Source organism: Panthera uncia, chromosome B1, assembly GCF_023721935.1.
Source record: "Panthera uncia isolate 11264 chromosome B1, Puncia_PCG_1.0, whole genome shotgun sequence".
NCBI classification, from domain to species: domain Eukaryota; kingdom Metazoa; phylum Chordata; class Mammalia; order Carnivora; family Felidae; genus Panthera; species Panthera uncia.
The window spans coordinates 41,041,317-41,058,248 of record NC_064811.1 but is presented as its reverse complement, the minus strand read 5'-3'; the positions used below and the strand labels follow the sequence as shown (position 1 = coordinate 41,058,248).

Sequence of the window (16,932 nt, the reverse complement as noted above, 5' to 3'; positions counted from 1 at the left end):
AGTTTTGCTTGATTCTCCCTGTTACCCTGAGTAGTGGGTTGGCCCGATTCCAGCTCCTCCCCCACCCACACCCTCCCCAGCCAGGAAACCAAGGCCAAGAGACAAGAGTGACCAAAACCAAAGGCAAATTCACACTGGGAGGAAAAAATGGCCAAATACAGTCTGAATTGTGTGCTGTGGGCTCGAGATAACTGGTCTGCAGGATATTAGTTTGCTAATTTTCACTAACTTTCTTTTTTTTCTTTAAAAATTTTTTTTCAATGTTTATTTTTGAGAGAAAGAGACAGAGTGTGAGTGGGGGAGGGTCAGAGAGAGAAGGAGACATAGACTCTGAAGCAGGATCCAGGCTCTGACTTGTCAGCACAGAGCCTGATGTGGGGCTTGAACTCACAAACCATGAGATCATGACCTGAGCCTAAGTCGGACACTTAACCGACTGAGCCACCCAGGTGCCCCCATTAACTTTCTTTAATGACAAAAATAACAATGCCCAGTGTAAAAAGGGTGAATAGTTGGGAAGAGAACACGAAAAGCCCCTTGGTGGCCTCCTCAGTTCCCAGCCCTGCTCCTAGACCCTGGTGACTAGTGTTCATAATTTCCCAAGTATTCTTGAAGGGGTTTCCATTAGAATGTAGGCACGGAGGGGCGCCTGGGTGGCTCGGTTGAGCATCTGACTTTTGATTTCATGATCGTGAAATCAAATCAGGTCAAATCGGGACGTGATCTCTCAGTTTGTGGGTTTGAGCTTCACGTCGGGCTCTGCACTGACAGTGGGAGCCTGCTTTGGATCCTCTCTGTGCCTCCCTCGCTCAGGCACGCACATGTGTTCTCTGCCTCTCTCTCTCGTTAACAAAAAAGAAAAAATGTAGGCATTAAACACAGGCCTGGTCTGCGTGTGCTGTGTGCCTCAGATATAAGTGCTGGGCACAAAGCAGGGCTCGGTGTCCGTTGATTAAATGAGTGGCATCTCCAGCATCATCCTGCACATTGTCACTCGCCAGCACGTTTCTACAGATTTTCATAGCGGGACTTGTATGGCAACTTTACTTCTTTAAATAGCTGCATGGTATTCCATTGTATGGATTACTATAGCTTTTTAACCAGTTCAAGCTGTTTCTAACTTTTTCTGTCACAAACCTTGCTCTGAGGGCCCTCTGAGACATTGACTGAGGGCCCTCTGGGAACAACATTGGTTGTTCCCCCGGTATCCATTTTTCAGTTCTTTTTTTGTTTTTTGTTTTTTAATGTTTATTTATTTTTGAGAGAGAGGAAGAGAGAGAGAGAGAGAGAGAGAGAGAGACCGAGCAGAGGAGGGACAGAGAGAGAGAAGGGGACAGAGGGTCCAAAGTAGCCTCTGCACTGACAGCAGACAGCCCGATGCAGGGCTTGAACTCACAAGCCGTGAGATCATGGCCTGAGCCGAAGTCAGACTCTCTCAAATGACTGAGCCACCCAGGCACCCATTTTCCATTTCTGATGTTAGCTGGTCATGGCCACTCACACCTGCCAAGTCCCCTTGCAGTAGGTACGGATACCATACAGGGTCCCCAGGTGGGGGGTGGAGGTTGTGTGGGCGAAGTTTCCTATTGCTGCTGTAAAAAATTACCACAGACTTCAGAGCTTCATTTGAAGCTCCAGAAGTCAAAAATCCTAAAGTCAAGGTTCGGGCTAGCAGCACACCTTCTAGAGGCTCTAGGAGAGAATGCGTTTCCTTGCCTTTTCCAGTTTCTAGAGGCTGCCTACATTCCATCGCCCAGGAACTCTCGGAACTCTGCTTCTGTTGTCATGTCTTCTCACTGACTCTTGCCTCTCACCTCCCTCTCCTGAGGACCCTCCCTTGTGGTTACACTGGGCCCACCCAGATAATCCAGTGTGATGTCCCCATCTCAAGATCCTTAAATTAACTGTACCTGCACAGTCCCTTTTGCCGTGTAAGGTAACAGATTCACAGATTCCAGGGATCAGGGTGTGGAGGGGCCATTATTCTTTCTGTCACAGGGACTACCAGAGCCTGGGGGTAGTCAGTGAAGAATGCCCTGAGAAGGATGATGGGGTACAGCCAGGTGAAGAAGCTGAGGAAGAACCTTCAGGTGGTGAGTGGGATGGAATTTGAGGTGTCCTGATCTGTATGAGGAATGGAACGAAAGGCTGTTGTGACAGCCAAGTGTACAAGGGAGTGGGTGGTGAGAGGTGACGCTGGAGACAGCAGGGGAAGTCACTGGAGGGTTTTAGAGTAGCTTTGTATTTACAAAGAACACTTGTGCTGCCATGATGACGGTGGGGTTAGAGGTGGGTATGGAGGGTGTTGGAGGCCACATAGGAGGCTGTCGTAATTCAGGTGAGAGATGCTGGGGGCCTTGCCTTGCTCGTGGCAGAAGATGAAAGAGAAGCGGATGGCTCTGAGAGATTGAAACCACAGACATGGTAGTGGGTGGGTCGGGCAAGACCCCCAGGCTAGACCAAGCGTCGGCCAAGAAGGTGGCAGCATTGTCATTTGTGGGGAAACACCAGGAAAGTGTTGGAATTGGGGGGAAAGAGAAGGGAATGCTCTAATTTGGAGTAGATTGATTTTGAGGGCCTATGAGACAAACCAGTGGAAATGTCAATATTCATCCAGTCTGAATGAGCTCAGAAGTTTTCTGGAATGAAGATGAAATTGGAAATGGTAGCTGCTGATTGATGCCACATGAGTGGTTATTGCCTGGACCCTACGGAGAGGCATGGAGAAGAGGGGAGAGGGCCTCAGTGCTTGTAGAAAGCCCAGGGTAGCTAAAAGCGCCCTCTGTAGTTGGCAATGTTTCGAGCTCATCAGGGGTGAAGTGGCGATAGAATCCAGATGAAGAAATGTGGAGGTGAAGAAACAGAAGAATCTTAAAGAGTATTATGGAAAACTTCCAAAAATTGTATTAGCTTCCTATTGCTGCTATAAGAAATTAGGATTGACTTAGTGCCTTAAACAACACAAATTTATTGTCTTATAGTTCCGGAGGTCAAAGACCTGAAATTGGCCTCCCGGAGCTAACATATAGGATGTATAAGTTTGAGTTCTTCCTGGAGGCTCCAGCAGAGACTGTTTCTTGCCTTTTCCAGCTTCTGGAGGTTGCGTGTGCTCCTTGGCTCCTGGTCCCCTTCCTTCATCTTCAGAACTAGCAAGGGCCAGTTGAGTCCTTCACACATGGCATCACTCTGATCTGTCGGTCTGCGTGTTTCCCACTTTTAAAGATGCTTGTGATAACATTGGGCCCGCCAAGATAATCTGGGACAGTCCTCCTATTTTTTTTTTTTTTAATGTTTATTTATTTTTGAGACAGAGAGAGACAGAGCATGAACGGGGGAGGGTCAGAGAGAGGGAGACACAGAATCTGAAACGGGCTCCAGGCTCTGAGCTGTCAGCACAGAGCCCGATGTGCGGCTCGAACTCACGGACTGCGAGATCATGACCTGAGCCGAAGTTGGCCGCTTAACCGACTGAGCCACCCAGGCGTCCCCAGTCCTCCTATTTTAAGGTCAACTCATAAGCAAATTAATCCCATCTACAAGCTGAATTTTCCTTAGCCACGTAAGGTAATGTATTCACAAGTTCTGGGGATTAGGACATAGATATCTTTGGGGGATCATTACTCTGCCAGTACACATGTATGTTAACGTATAAACAGAACAGTATAACGAGCCCCACGTACCCAGCACTCAGCTTCAACAACACAGCGTGTCCTCACTTCTCCCCACCTCACCACTGGTTATTTAAAATAAATCTTAGAAGTTATCTGACTCATCTGTAGATGTTTCAGAATAGAGTTCTTTAAAGAAGTTGAGCTTTCATGGGACAGTGATGAGGGGGAGGTCACTGGGGAGATGTGTGGGAGAGTGTGCACGTGTGCGTTTTTAGTGGGGGAGGCAGTTAGGCATGCTAAATTCTTCACTTTGACATTTGCAGCACTGGGCAGAAATCACATCATGTTAACACCCTCTACAGGGCCCTGTAGTAGGCATGTTAAATTCTGACGGGAAGGATCTAACAGTGGAGGAGAGACGGGCTTGGACAAGAGACGTGTCCGTCATTAACAGAGGGAGGCATGTAGGTTTGAAGGTTTGGGAATGAGAGTTCCTCTCTGCTGGTTTAATTTAATCCAATTAAAAAAGATGTTCCCCTATTGAGTAGGAAGCCAGTGAGTGGGGCAGAGGGGAACTAGGGGATGTTGAAGATTTGAGGAGCTCCAGGAAAGTTGGAAACAGTCACTGTGGAGAGAATGAGTGCACTGAAGAGACATTATTGGAGGCGGGACATGTTCGGGGCCTGCTTGGTGTATTCAAGTGAGTCCAGCCGGCATCGTTGTGGGACTTCTTCCGTTAGCATTGCACGTCTCTATGGGTGTATGTTCAGAGATGGCGGACCATTTGGCTCCTACTGGCTTAGTTTTTTGCCAGGTGGTGTGACCAGAGGACAGGGTTTTTAAGAGCAATTGAAGTCATGCTCCCTGGGCTCTATGCTGAATAAGAAAGAAGAGGCGTGACAGGATCAGGTGGGGTGAATGTAGCCATGGTGCTGGGATGCTTAAGGAAGCTGGCAGGCAGAGCGGAGCCTGGATTGATTGTAGGGTGGTGACCAGGTCCAGAGGAGCTGGAGTGGAGTGGAATAAAAAGCCAGCTGGTAAAGAGGACATCCAGTTACCGAGAGAGCAGGCTGTGGGAATGCTCCTCCACGGGGGTATTGAGATGACCCCGGATGACAGCAGGAGGCCGAGGGGAGGGTGAGGTCGGCTGTGAATGGAGGTCAGCCAAGAAAAGGAGATGGGAAGGGCCTTGCACAGACCTGGGAGGTGTGGACCTCAGGAGGGCAGGTGTTTAGCACAGGTTATTCCTCTTAAACATTGCCCTCCGTTTGGGTAATCACCTCCCCAACTCTCTCCCTCCAGTGGGAAAATATTAAGTTAGGTAGAAAAAAGCAGACTCGATCCAAGAATTCCTAAATAGCGAAAATCATGGATTAACTTGAATATATGGCTACCTCATAAAGAGAGATTTAATGAGCTCTGTCTCCATGTGCTATACTTTTATATCTGAAATTCCTCCCAGGCTCTAAGCCATATATTCTAATGTTGCTTCAGATATGGCCGTGGGTGTATTTAATATGCATTATTTATATTGATTTATGATTGGGATGTGGCTTTCTTGAAAAATTTTAGTGGTTTTTGTCTATACCATAAAATCCTGCTGTAATATTATAACTGCTGTTTAAAAGACTCATCCTTGTATATGGCGTCGCTTATTGTGAAAGGTGATGAAAACCGCGCGCGCGCACGAGAAGACAGTGAAACTATCAAATATGCACAAATGACCACTGAGCTCAAAGTCTCAGCTGACAGGAAAGGGAATTTAGATTGGTGGGCTGTATAATGGACCTAGAAAACACATGAAAACAGGATGTTATGATAAGGGAATAGAATTGGCCATTTCTGCTGCAGTCCCGTTTGCTCAAAATTGGGTTATTTTACATTTACCATTTTCTTGCTGACAAGTGACCATTTTTGTCTGGTTCTCAGTCCACCTTTTGGCCATTTCTTCCCATGACAGGAGATGCCAATTATATGGATCAAGAATAGATATTAGCAGCAGATTCATTTTTTTTAGAAAGCACAATGGTGTCTCTTCCTGTCTCCCAGATCTTTGAGATTCTCTGAACGGAGTCCTTCTCTGATAGCCTGAGAACGAGAGAAGGCTATAGAATGATGACAGAGCCACAGGTATATGTGGAGCCTGATCCTCGCACCCCAAACAGCTTACCTTGTCGGACTGGACTTCCGTCACTTTTCCTAATTGCAGCGGGCCCTTCTGGGCCTTCCGGGAGAAATGGGTGTCGTGTCGCTAGTGGCCACTTTGCCCTTAGCGGTGCGTTCGATTGCCCTGCATAGCATTTGGTTAAGCTCAGGGGCTCCCAAGCCTGACTCCTGGGTTCAAGTCCTAGCTCTGCCGCTTACTGCCTGTGGTTCTTGGGCAGATTTTTAATCATTGTAAACTTCATGCTCCTATCCGTTAAGTAGGCGTTGTAACAGTACTTACCTCTAGGATTGTTGTGAGAATGAATAGTGCGGTCCCTGGCTCTTAATAGGAGTACCCAGTAACTTCTCATCATCACGTTGGAGCTTTCAACTTGGGTTCACATGGCTTACCAATCTGATGCATTTGGGAAGGGTTTTAAAGTATATCGTTCCATTATTCACAGTATTCCTTGGACGTTTCACTTTCCCAGTTAAGGCATTTCTCTGAGCACCACATTTAAAGCTTCAACTATGTACACTCCCCCCCCGCCCCGCCCCCCACCTTCATTTCTCTCCTCCCTGAGGTCCACACCCTCATTTCCTGATTTGTTGTTCATCACTGCGCTTACCGCCTTCCTGTATACTGTCCATTGTATTTGCTTTTTCTTTCTGGCTGTCTTCACTAAAATGTGAGCTCCGTGAGTGTGGGCTTCCTTGTCTGTTTTGTTCACTGTTACATTGTCACTGCCTGGAATAGTACCTGGCACATAGTGGGCGTGCAGTAAATCGTTATCAGAATGAAGACGTTGACTTTGAGAGTGGTGATATGATTCTCTACACCACCAAGTATTATAAAAGCTGCTGGGCTTACAATGTTTTATTCACAAGCTCTTAATGATAATTTGCTTATTTGCCTATCTCAAACCAACTTTACTAATAGAAGATCATCGAAGTCAGGTAGAATGGATTTGAAGGGATGATTACATTGGATGAAGAGAAGAATAAGGCTGACATTATTAATTCCTTTACCGACTTACTTCTGACACTTTTTTTTCCCAGCACAAACAGCACTAACCACCACGAGGGCGAGAGAGATGCTGATCTCAATAGTGGACTCTCTTAAGAGTCTATTGTCCATTTTATGTACAATAGAAACTTTGTTATTTTTCTCTTTCAGGGCACCAATGCCTCTGCTCTGGAAAAAGACATTGGTCCAGAGCAGTTTCCAATCAATGAACACTATTTTGGATTGGTCAATGTAAGTATATAAAGATGTCTTATTTTTATCAAATGTTTTAGAGTACTTGAAGCAACTCCATGGCAGTTTCTCTTATTACCAATTTTTAAATAATTGTTCATGCGCCTTAGTTCCTAGAAATGGCAGGTGTTGGGGAGGAGAAATTTAGTTCAGTTTTTCAAAGTGTCAGTTGTCCCAGAAAAAAGGGTTTAATTACTGCATTGTTGGGTCACATTCTTACTTTTTTCCCCGGTGCTCATGAGATTTCCTTTGTAACTTTTGGAATAATTTTATTAGCCTTTATGGCCAAATCTGCTTGTATCACGTGGGTGAGCTGGTCTTTGGCCAGTCTCTGTTTCAGTATGCATGAGTACAGAGTTTTAAAAGTGTTACCAGCTCATCACCAGGAACTGTTTAACAATCAAACTTGATGCTGGTACTGAAAGCAGGGGTGGATTGTGGGGGGGGGGTGGGAAGACTGGGACCAATTTATCTCCCAATTCCTGGGCCTTGTCTTATCTGTGCTCAGCAATGCTGCCTTGCATGTGACCACACTTAGGCTCTGCTTCCTTGATGAGTTGGTTATGACTAAGTCGTTAGGCGATGTTACCCAATACCCTTGTGAGCTTTCTTCCTCACCTGATCCGTCCCCTCTGGGGTAAAGGTTTTCCACCTCATAAGCACCTGGTTTTCTGGTACAACCGCTCTGAGCAGAATCTGTCAGTACCCAGGTGTAACAGCTAGTAATTTCCACTGGGGAAGCCAGAAGTATTCTCAGTGAACAAATGCCCCTTGTGGCATAATGGAAAGAACATTGGCTTTGAAGTAATATAGCCCTGAATTCTGCGTGTGCTGCTCACTAGCTGTGTGATCTAGAGCAAGTCACTGGGCCTCTTTGAGCCTCCATTTCTCCATCTGTAAATTGGACACCATAATGATATCTTTCTCTTGGGTTATAATGAAGGATCAGTGAGCAAGCTCCTACTGAAGACCCTGACACAAGGCTGAGGCACATTGTGGACACTCCGTAAACGTTAATTCCTTTTCCCTCCCAGAGTCATCCACTGGATCGGGGCCAAGTATTACTAAAGGGTGTCTAGGCAAAGGCGGATACACTGAGTCAAAGAGAAAAGGATGGAAGAAGGAAGGCTAAAGTACTAGAATATAGGGCATTCTGTTGGCAAAATACGGACTTCCAATTTAAAATGTTTTTTTTTTTTTAACATTTATTTATTTTTGAGAGACAGAGAGAGACAGGGCGTGAGCAGGGGAGGGGCAGAGAGAGAGGGAGACACAGAATCTGAAGTAGGCTCCAGACACTAAGTTGGCAGCACAGAGCCCGACGCGGGGCCCAAACCCAAGAGCCGTGAGATCATGACCTGAGCCGAAGTTGGACACTCAACCGACTGAGCCACCCAGGCGCCCCTGGACTTCTAATTTTAATACAGTTTTTTTAGCCATTATGCACAGGCCTCTGCTGAGCTCTATGAAGATAGTTGTTCAAGTTGTGGAAAATTCTGCCCTGGCTAGGGAAAATACAAACAAGGAAAAAAAGAATTAAGTCCATTTCCTAGTTTGTGGAAGCATTGTGAGATTACATTTATTAATAGCTTCGTTTATGTTCACTTCAAATGGTAATTCATGAAAGTTCCAGCTTCTCTTTAAAAAGAGGTTTGTCTCCTATTACATAATTATGTCAAAGTAGATTAAAATATGTAAAAATAGGAAATGTTCTCTCTTAGCATACGTAGAAATGTCACATTAAGTATGGCGGAGCATCTGTCTCACCCTTGGGAAAATGACACACAAGCCAACAACCAATCTTGAGAAGATGTTCATGTTCTATTTTAATCTTACAAAGGATTTTGAGATCTATGTTATTAATCTTGTGGTTTCTTTAGATTTTTCCCTTTTTATTTTCCTCTCTGTGAAGATTCCTAAAGTGATAGTCTGGGCTGTGTTCTTCCACAGAGTTGGTGTCACAGTCTGTTGAAAACCACTGAGATGATGACTTTTCCCTTCTTTAATCATAATCTGAGTATCCGTGGTTTTTGAGAGGAACAGAATATTAGGGTGTGAGTCCTAATGTGATTGTAGGTGACCAGGAACTGAGTGCCGTTGTGTTGGGACACTTACCATCATGGCAGAAAAAAGACTGAAGGTGACTCAGGAGTTGGAGGGGAAGAAGCTGGTGGGATGACCTAGGGAGGCACCTCTTTGCCCCATTGCTCTGGAGTAAGTGAGGACATGGGGTCTGAAGCAATGCGCAGGGGCGCCAGAATCTTGGGAGAGTAAGACTAAAACAAGTCCCCATGTAGATGAGGCTGCTTCAGCTGACCAACTGGTTCTTTTTCTTGGATTCTTTCTGATTTGGATTTTTATTTTCCACCATAGGAGTTTAGATATGTCGTAATGTGGCCTCTCTTATTTATTTAATTATTGTTACTTTTCAATGTTTATTTATTTGGAGAGAGAGAGAGACATACAAGTGTGAGTGGGGTACGGGTAGCAAGAGAGGGAGACACAGAATCCGGAGCAGGCTCCAGGATCTGAGCTGTTAGCCCAGCGCCTGATGCAGGCGCTCACACCTACGAACCATGAGATTATGACCTGAGCTGAGGCTGGTCGCTCTACTTACTGACTGAGCCACCCAGGCACCCCCTACAACATGGCCTCTCTTATTTAGCCAGCTACTTTCCTTCGTCACCATATTATGTCAAGTTTTCTTCTTTTCTTTTTAAGCACCAGAAGCTCCCCTTAGATTTTTTTTTTTTTTTTTTTTTTTTTTTTTTTTTAATTAAGGCTGAGAGCTTCTTATCTATTTTGGGGACTTTCATGGGCTAGAGAGGCACCAGGCTGATATAAACCTGTATTCGTTTCCCTGTTGCTCAGATAGTCACTGGTGTGCGTTTAGAGTGGTTTGCTGGTTTTCTAACATGGTGAGCAGGCCTCCAATACTGGGAAATCTGGGCTGGCTCCTGGAGGGTGGGCTTCTCCCTCTTCCCACCGGAGGTGGCGCGTCTCCAGACCATGAACTTGAACCATCCCTGTTGTCCTTTGTCAGTTCGGAAACACGTGCTACTGTAACTCCGTGCTTCAGGCATTATACTTCTGTCGGCCGTTCCGGGAGAATGTGTTGGCATACAAGGCCCAGCAAAAAAAGAAGGAAAACTTACTGACGTGCCTGGCAGACCTTTTCCACAGCATTGCCACGCAGAAGAAGAAGGTTGGCGTGATCCCACCAAAGAAGTTCATTTCGAGGCTGAGAAAAGAGAATGGTGAGTAATGTGTTTGAAGGTCCGAAAAAAGGAGTATTCATAGTTCTGTGTATCCTCAAAATGTACCTCCCCTCTTGCTTTTTTTCATGGGAAAATGGTCTGGCCAACTACTCATAAAGGCAGATATAATTCTCCTTTTCCACCACGTATACGTAAAATAAGACTGGATAAAAAATATGCTTACAAATTTGGATTTATCATTTCGTTTTGGAATGGTCTTTTTATTTGCCGTGCATCGGGAGGGGCTTTTTTCTGGATAGGACCCATGTAAGAGAAAACTTGCCCAAGGCAGCCTTCTAGGCCGGCACACTGATTGGAATAAATAAGTTGATGCGGTAATTGAATAAAATGGTACTCTTATAAAGTTGTCGTAAGTGATTAAAATAAATGTATATTCTCTAATTGGAGACTCTGCTCTTTTAAAAATAATACCTCTGATTTTTATGCCTGAGACAATTGAAGGATATTAAGTTGATATCTGTATACTATAAAAATGCCTGGCTGTCACCTGATTTTTTTTGTCTTCTGATTTGTTTTGTTTTGTTTTGTTTTTTGGGTTGTTTTTTTTTTTTTTTTTTTGGTTTTTTTTGGGGGGCGGGGAGTGGTGGTGGGGACTAGGTTATTCCAGAAGATTTGCATTGGTAATTTCTATGACTAGAAATAGTTGGTATGGCAACTTGTGTTTATCCTAGATTTCAGCCTTACTCCAACAGACTTGCACAGTTAATCAGATGTTTGTTTTATAAAGTCTCATTTAATTTGATTGCTGTCTCTTAACGTTGTTGTAGTTTATACGTGCCAGAATAAAAATAATGTGAGCAGGAGGCAGAGCGCCCCCGAGTCTTGTCGCGAACGTGATTAATAACGAAGTTTCACAGCTGCATTCGTCTCTTGATTGTCCCTACGGCAGGGAACAGCAGTAGGCTTCTGGAATCACTCGTATTTGGTTTCAGAACACTATCAGATAGACACATATATCCCTCATCTCCCATATGTGTTTCGTTTAAGCTGCTTCCAGTCTGGTCCAGGGCTTAATATGATCTTTGGGAAGAGACCCCTTTCGCTCTAGATAAAAAACAAAATGAATAATTGATCATTGGTGGTCACATCATATTCAATATTGATATTTTATCAGGGAGCTTATCAAATAATTTCTTGGGTTTTTTTTTTTTTTTTGTAGAACAAATAAAAATTTTGGTAGCTTTTTATATACATGATGACTTTTAGGAGACATGGGAAATTTAGTTCTTGGTGGGTGGTGAGAAAAATGAACAAGGTTCTTTTAAAATGTACCCATTAAAGTTGGAAAATAGAGATGAATATATGTGATACCTGTCCACTGGACATTTCAATATAGAACTGAAGCGTGGTGTCTAAAATGGGGCATCGTGTTTGCTTTTCAAGAACCAGAGACTGAAACGATGACCTTCTCTTTTCCAGATCTCTTTGATAACTACATGCAGCAGGATGCTCACGAGTTTCTAAATTATTTGCTAAACACTATTGCGGACATCCTGCAGGAAGAGAAGAAACAGGAAAAACAAAATGGAAAATTAAAAAATGGCAACATGAATGAACCTGCAGAGAATAATAAACCAGAACTCACCTGGGTCCATGAGATTTTTCAGGGAACGCTCACCAATGAAACGCGATGCTTAAACTGTGAAACTGTGAGCATTATGAGGGCTTTCATGTAATTCGCTTGTGCGTATTTGTACAGGCCGTGGTGTGTGTGAGTGCATTGTCTGTGAGTGCAAGCACCTGGCACTTGTCATCAGGATATGCAGACAGTTCTATTTATGTATATGAGCAAACTTGTGGAAGCGTGTCTCCATCCAAGATGTCTCAGCTGTGGCTAAAGTAGACTGATGAGGGAAAAATCTCAAAACTTGGATGTCTTTGGATCATGGGCAGATTAAGGGTGCACATATTGAACAAACTAAGGGTGCACAAATTAAGGGTGCCAATTAAGGGTTAAACTAGACTTCCACCAGTTACCTTGAAAAGATTTTGCTCGTGCGGAGGTCATGTGAGGCTTAGAACAGACCATCCCTCCAACTTGAAAGGAATCAGCTATGGGATGGTGAACTTGAAGTTGGAAGTCGGACTCGGCTTCTGATCCTGCTGCAGTTAGCTGGGTGTCTTTGGGGCGGGTCCCTCACAGCACTGTTGCAAGGGCTGGGTGGGTTCATCTGTCTGGAGGAGTCTGGCACATGGTGGGCACTTACTGTTAGTTGAATTTGAAGTCATGGTCTCCGGAGTGCGACTCAGGATGTCACATTTGCTTGGTATATTTGACTTAACTCTATGAATGGTCTCATAATTGGGAAGTGAAAAGCCCAGCTCTAGAGCCGGGCTGCTGAGTTTGTATGCTGGTTCTGCCATTCCTTAGTTATGGGACCCTGGGCGTATTATTCAGCCTCTCTATCTTCACTCTCCTCATCTGTAAATTGGGGACGATGAGAGCACCTATGTCATAGGGTTGCGTGGGAGGGTGAAATGAGTTAACAGTTGGAAAGCACATAGGGCCATGCTTGGCATGTAGCAAATATGCCATAAATGTCAGCTGTTATTATTTACTATAACTGCTAACAACGTAGAAAGCCTCCGAGTTCGTTAGGAATCTCAGAGTTTCTTCACATCATATGAAAAATTCTGTAGGATTGTGCATTTTTCTGGGGGGAGAGAGAGAGTCGCTCTCATTAGTTTTTGCTAAGGGGCTAGGACCCAGAAATGGTTAAAAAATGTGGATTTAAGTGGGAGGTTCTTTGGGTTTTTTTGGCAGTCTTTCTTCTGTCCTTTTAAATAATTTTTGAATCAACATTCTGATCTGTTCATTGTAGAAACAACTAGAAAGCATAGCTAAGCAAAAAGAGAAAAGAGACTAAAAGTTACCAGTGATCTCCCTACCCAGAGATGATAAATTTGTAACATTTTCTAAAAATTGTGATCACATTTGCCCAGAGAGAACCACTTGAACATTTTGAGATACATCCTGCCAAAACGTTTTCTACACATACTTTTCTATCTAGAGATCTTTCCTCCCTCCCTTTCTCCTTCTGTCCCTTTATATTTTATATTCCAGTACAATCCAAATGAATACGGAAGTAGAATAGTAGAGTAAATCCCATATGAGTATTACTATGATTGTTAGCACGTCGGCCTGTCTTGATCATTTCTTGTTTCATGCCTCCCCTACTCCCCCCCGACCCTTGCCAAACTGGTCATTTTAAAGCAAATCTCAGATAACATATCACTTCCTTTGTAGTTCCTTTACTACTTTGTTACAGATCTCTAGAAGGTAAGAAAAAACATTTTAAACAAAAGTACAATACCATTATCACACCTAAAAAGAATTCCTTTAAATCATTATTAACTTAGTGTTTAAGTTTCTCAGTTTATGTCTCTGTCTTTTTTTTTTTTTAAAGCAGTTGGTTAATTCACATCAGGATCCAAATGTCCACACACTGCATTTAGCCAGTATGTGTCTCAATCTATAAATTACCACCCACTGTTCCCCTTCCTTCCTTCTTTCCTTGCAATTTAGTTGTTGAAGAAATCAGGTTTGTCTTGTAGAATTTCCCACATTCTGGAAGCATCCTGGGGTGTTAACAGGTACAGGAAAATGGCAGTAGGTTTCTACCGTCCTATTCTTTGTTCTTATTTAACCCTCCTATTTTATATTCCTTTTTCTTCCTTCTGTTCTTTTATATCAATGAATTCTTCTCCCCCACCCCACCCCCCTTCTGCATCTTTTGTATTGTTAGTTTTAACTTCTCTCAGAGGTTACTCTGGACTCCATGATATACATCTTTGCCTTAATTTTTTACCACTTTCCCAACATGGCTAGAACCTGTGGCATACTTCATTCCCTTTTCCTTCTTTTGTGTTACTGTTTTCTGATGAACTCATGAATTTTAGCATTTTACATGTTTTAATCCATTGCGGTTTTTTATTCTTCTTGGTAATGTATTTTTAGAATACCTTCATGTCTTTTAAACATCAAAATTAGAGCTATATTGTAAATATTATAATCTGCAGATGTATAGTCTGTTTCTTTCCTTCTTCCCTCTTTTTAATAAGGGAGGATTCCTTGGTACCATCGTCACCTTACCTCTCGTATCTGTTCTGTCATCAGGTTCTGTCTGTTGTATCTCTTTTTTCTTTCTTTTTTTTTTTTTAAAGTTTATTCTGAGAGAGAGAGAGAGAGTGGGTGAGCAGGGGAGGGGCAGAGAGAGGGGGAGAGAGAGAATCCCAAGCATGCTCCGTACTGTCAGCACAGAGCGTTGTATTATTACTATTTAATTTTGATTTTATCTTATTTATGTAAGTAAATGTATTTATTTATTTATTTATTTATTTATTTTTTAACGTTTATTTTTGAGAGACATCAGGGGGCGGGGTGCAGAGAGGCAGGGGGACAGAGGACCTGAAGCAGGGCTCTGTGCTGACAGTGGAGAGCCTGGTGCGGTGCTCGAACTCACGAACCATGAGATCATGACCTGAGTCGAAATCAGATGCTCATCTCACTGACCAGCCAGGAGCCCCAAAATGTTTATTTATTTTTGAGAGAGAGAGAGAAAGACAGAGCATGAGCAGGGGATGGGTAGAGAGAGAGGGAGACACAGAATCTGAAGCAGGCTCCAGGCTCTGAGCTGTCAGCACAGATCCCGACTCAGGGCTCAAACCCACGAACTGTGAGATCATGACCTGAGCCAAAGTCAGACGTACAACCAGCTGAGCCACCCAGGCACTGCTCTTTTTAATCCTCTACTTCTCTCAGTCCCCACTATCACACCCTGGCTCAGGCCCCCTCAGCTCTTGGCAGGTGGTCTCAGTTAAATTGCAGTAACTTCCTATTGGGATTTTCTGCCTTTTCTCTTGCCTCCTGCGTGTTACTGTCCTACTAACCTATAGCAGTCTATCGGTGCTTTGAGTGTTTGGTAGAACTTGCAACTTACTTTTGCATCCCTAAAATGTATCATTCCATTTGGCTTTTTTTTTTTTTTTATCTTGATATGAATGAAATCATACAATATGTATTCTTTTGTGTACTGTTTTTTGGTTTTGCATTGTTGTATCCCTGGTAAGATTCTTTTGTGTTGTTGCAGGATTCTTTAGTTCATTCATTTTCATCACCATATAGTATTCATTCCATTGTATGAATATACCACACACCACACACTTTACTAATTCATTTCACTCTTGGTGGATATTTGGTTGTTTCCAATTTGGGGCAACTCTGAGCAATGCTGCTGTGAACCTTACAGTACATATAATCTAGTGGACGTAAATCTCCCTCTCTCTCTCTCTCTCTCTCTCTCTCTCTCTCCCCCCTCTCTCCCCCTCTCTCTTTCTCCCTCCCCCCCCTCCCTCCACACACACACACACACACACACACACACACACACGTATATGTATGTATATATCTATGTATTAATCATATGGTATGCTAATCAGAAAATGTTAAATCCCCAAAATGGTTGTACCATTTTACACATCCAGTATATGACCATTCTCCTTTCTCCACATTCTTGTCTATATCTACTATCCTTTGAGAGAGCCTTCCTTAGATGGCTTCACTTTGGATAATACAGTGACTTTGTAGCTGAATACTCTTTTATTACTCTCCCCACCCCCCCCCCCCCCCACCCACCTCACATCTGCTGTGTAAAGTCACAGATACTGAGGATATAATGAGAGCCTTGCCTTTCTGGAACTTTCAACATGGAAGACAGGCATTAATAACAAAATAAATAATTAGTTTTGCAATTAAGATTATAAAATGCTGTGAAGGAGAAGTACCAGATACTCTTCGAACTTATGCTACATGAACCAGAACAGTGGGGCATCGCATGTCTTCATTTAGCCAAGAAGCCTGCAGCAGACAGTGTGGCTGGTCTGGTCCTTTTGGTTATCTTGGAAATTAACACGGTTACTAAATCTATCTTGTGGAAAACTAAGTGAGAGTTTTCAGGAAGGCTCAGATAATAGGCTTAGTCACATTTGTAGTTTCTTTTTTTTCTTTTTGTCTGTGAACAGTTATTTGAGCCCAACAAATGCAAATACCGCACTCTCAGACATTTGTATGGCAGTAACTATCACTTAGCCTGTTATTTCCTAAAGGGTTACCATAGATGTGATGCCTATGCCCACAGATACCCTTCAGAACTTTTGGGTGATGGGTGCCTGGGTGGCTCAGTCGGTTGGGCGTCTGACTTTGGCTCAGGTCATGATCTCATGGTTTGTGGCTTCAAGCCCTTTGACGGGCTCTGTGATGACAGCTCAGAGCCTGGAGCCTGCTTTGGATTCTGTGCCTCCCTCTCTCCCACTGTTCCTCCCCTGCTCGCACTGTGTGTCTCTCTCTCTCAAAGGTAAATAAAGATTAAAAAACAAATTAAAAAAAAATTGGGGTGAGACCAAATTTGTTTGGGATAATGGGATTCTAATTATACAACCATTATACTTGGTGGAAGTGAATGTGAATGTGTGAGTGTATCGTTTTGTTTTGTTTTGTTTTGTTTTGTTTTTGTGTGAGTGTATCTTTATGGAGGATGGCACACTCTGAAAAACCTGTGTTTTTTAAAAAGGGATTCGATTTGTGGGAGGAGTTTTCTGTGGAGTTCCTTAGGTGGTCACCTTCATTTCATAGATCCTTTAA

At 43.4% G+C, this 16,932-nt stretch overlaps 1 protein-coding gene across 1 annotated transcript in view; it reads left to right on the top strand.

The window, feature by feature from the left end:
* Positions 1-2,271: 2,271 nt before the first annotated feature.
* USP46 (ubiquitin specific peptidase 46) overlaps positions 2,272-16,932 on the top strand; it is a 41,633-nt gene continuing 26,972 nt past the window's right edge. Inside the window, exons 1-5 of the mRNA XM_049630012.1 lie at positions 2,272-2,289; positions 5,821-5,886; positions 6,934-7,014; positions 10,058-10,271; positions 11,712-11,941. Coding sequence (XP_049485969.1) covers positions 2,272-2,289; positions 5,821-5,886; positions 6,934-7,014; positions 10,058-10,271; positions 11,712-11,941 — 609 coding nt within the window. The remainder of the gene's footprint in view (positions 2,290-5,820; positions 5,887-6,933; positions 7,015-10,057; positions 10,272-11,711; positions 11,942-16,932) is intronic.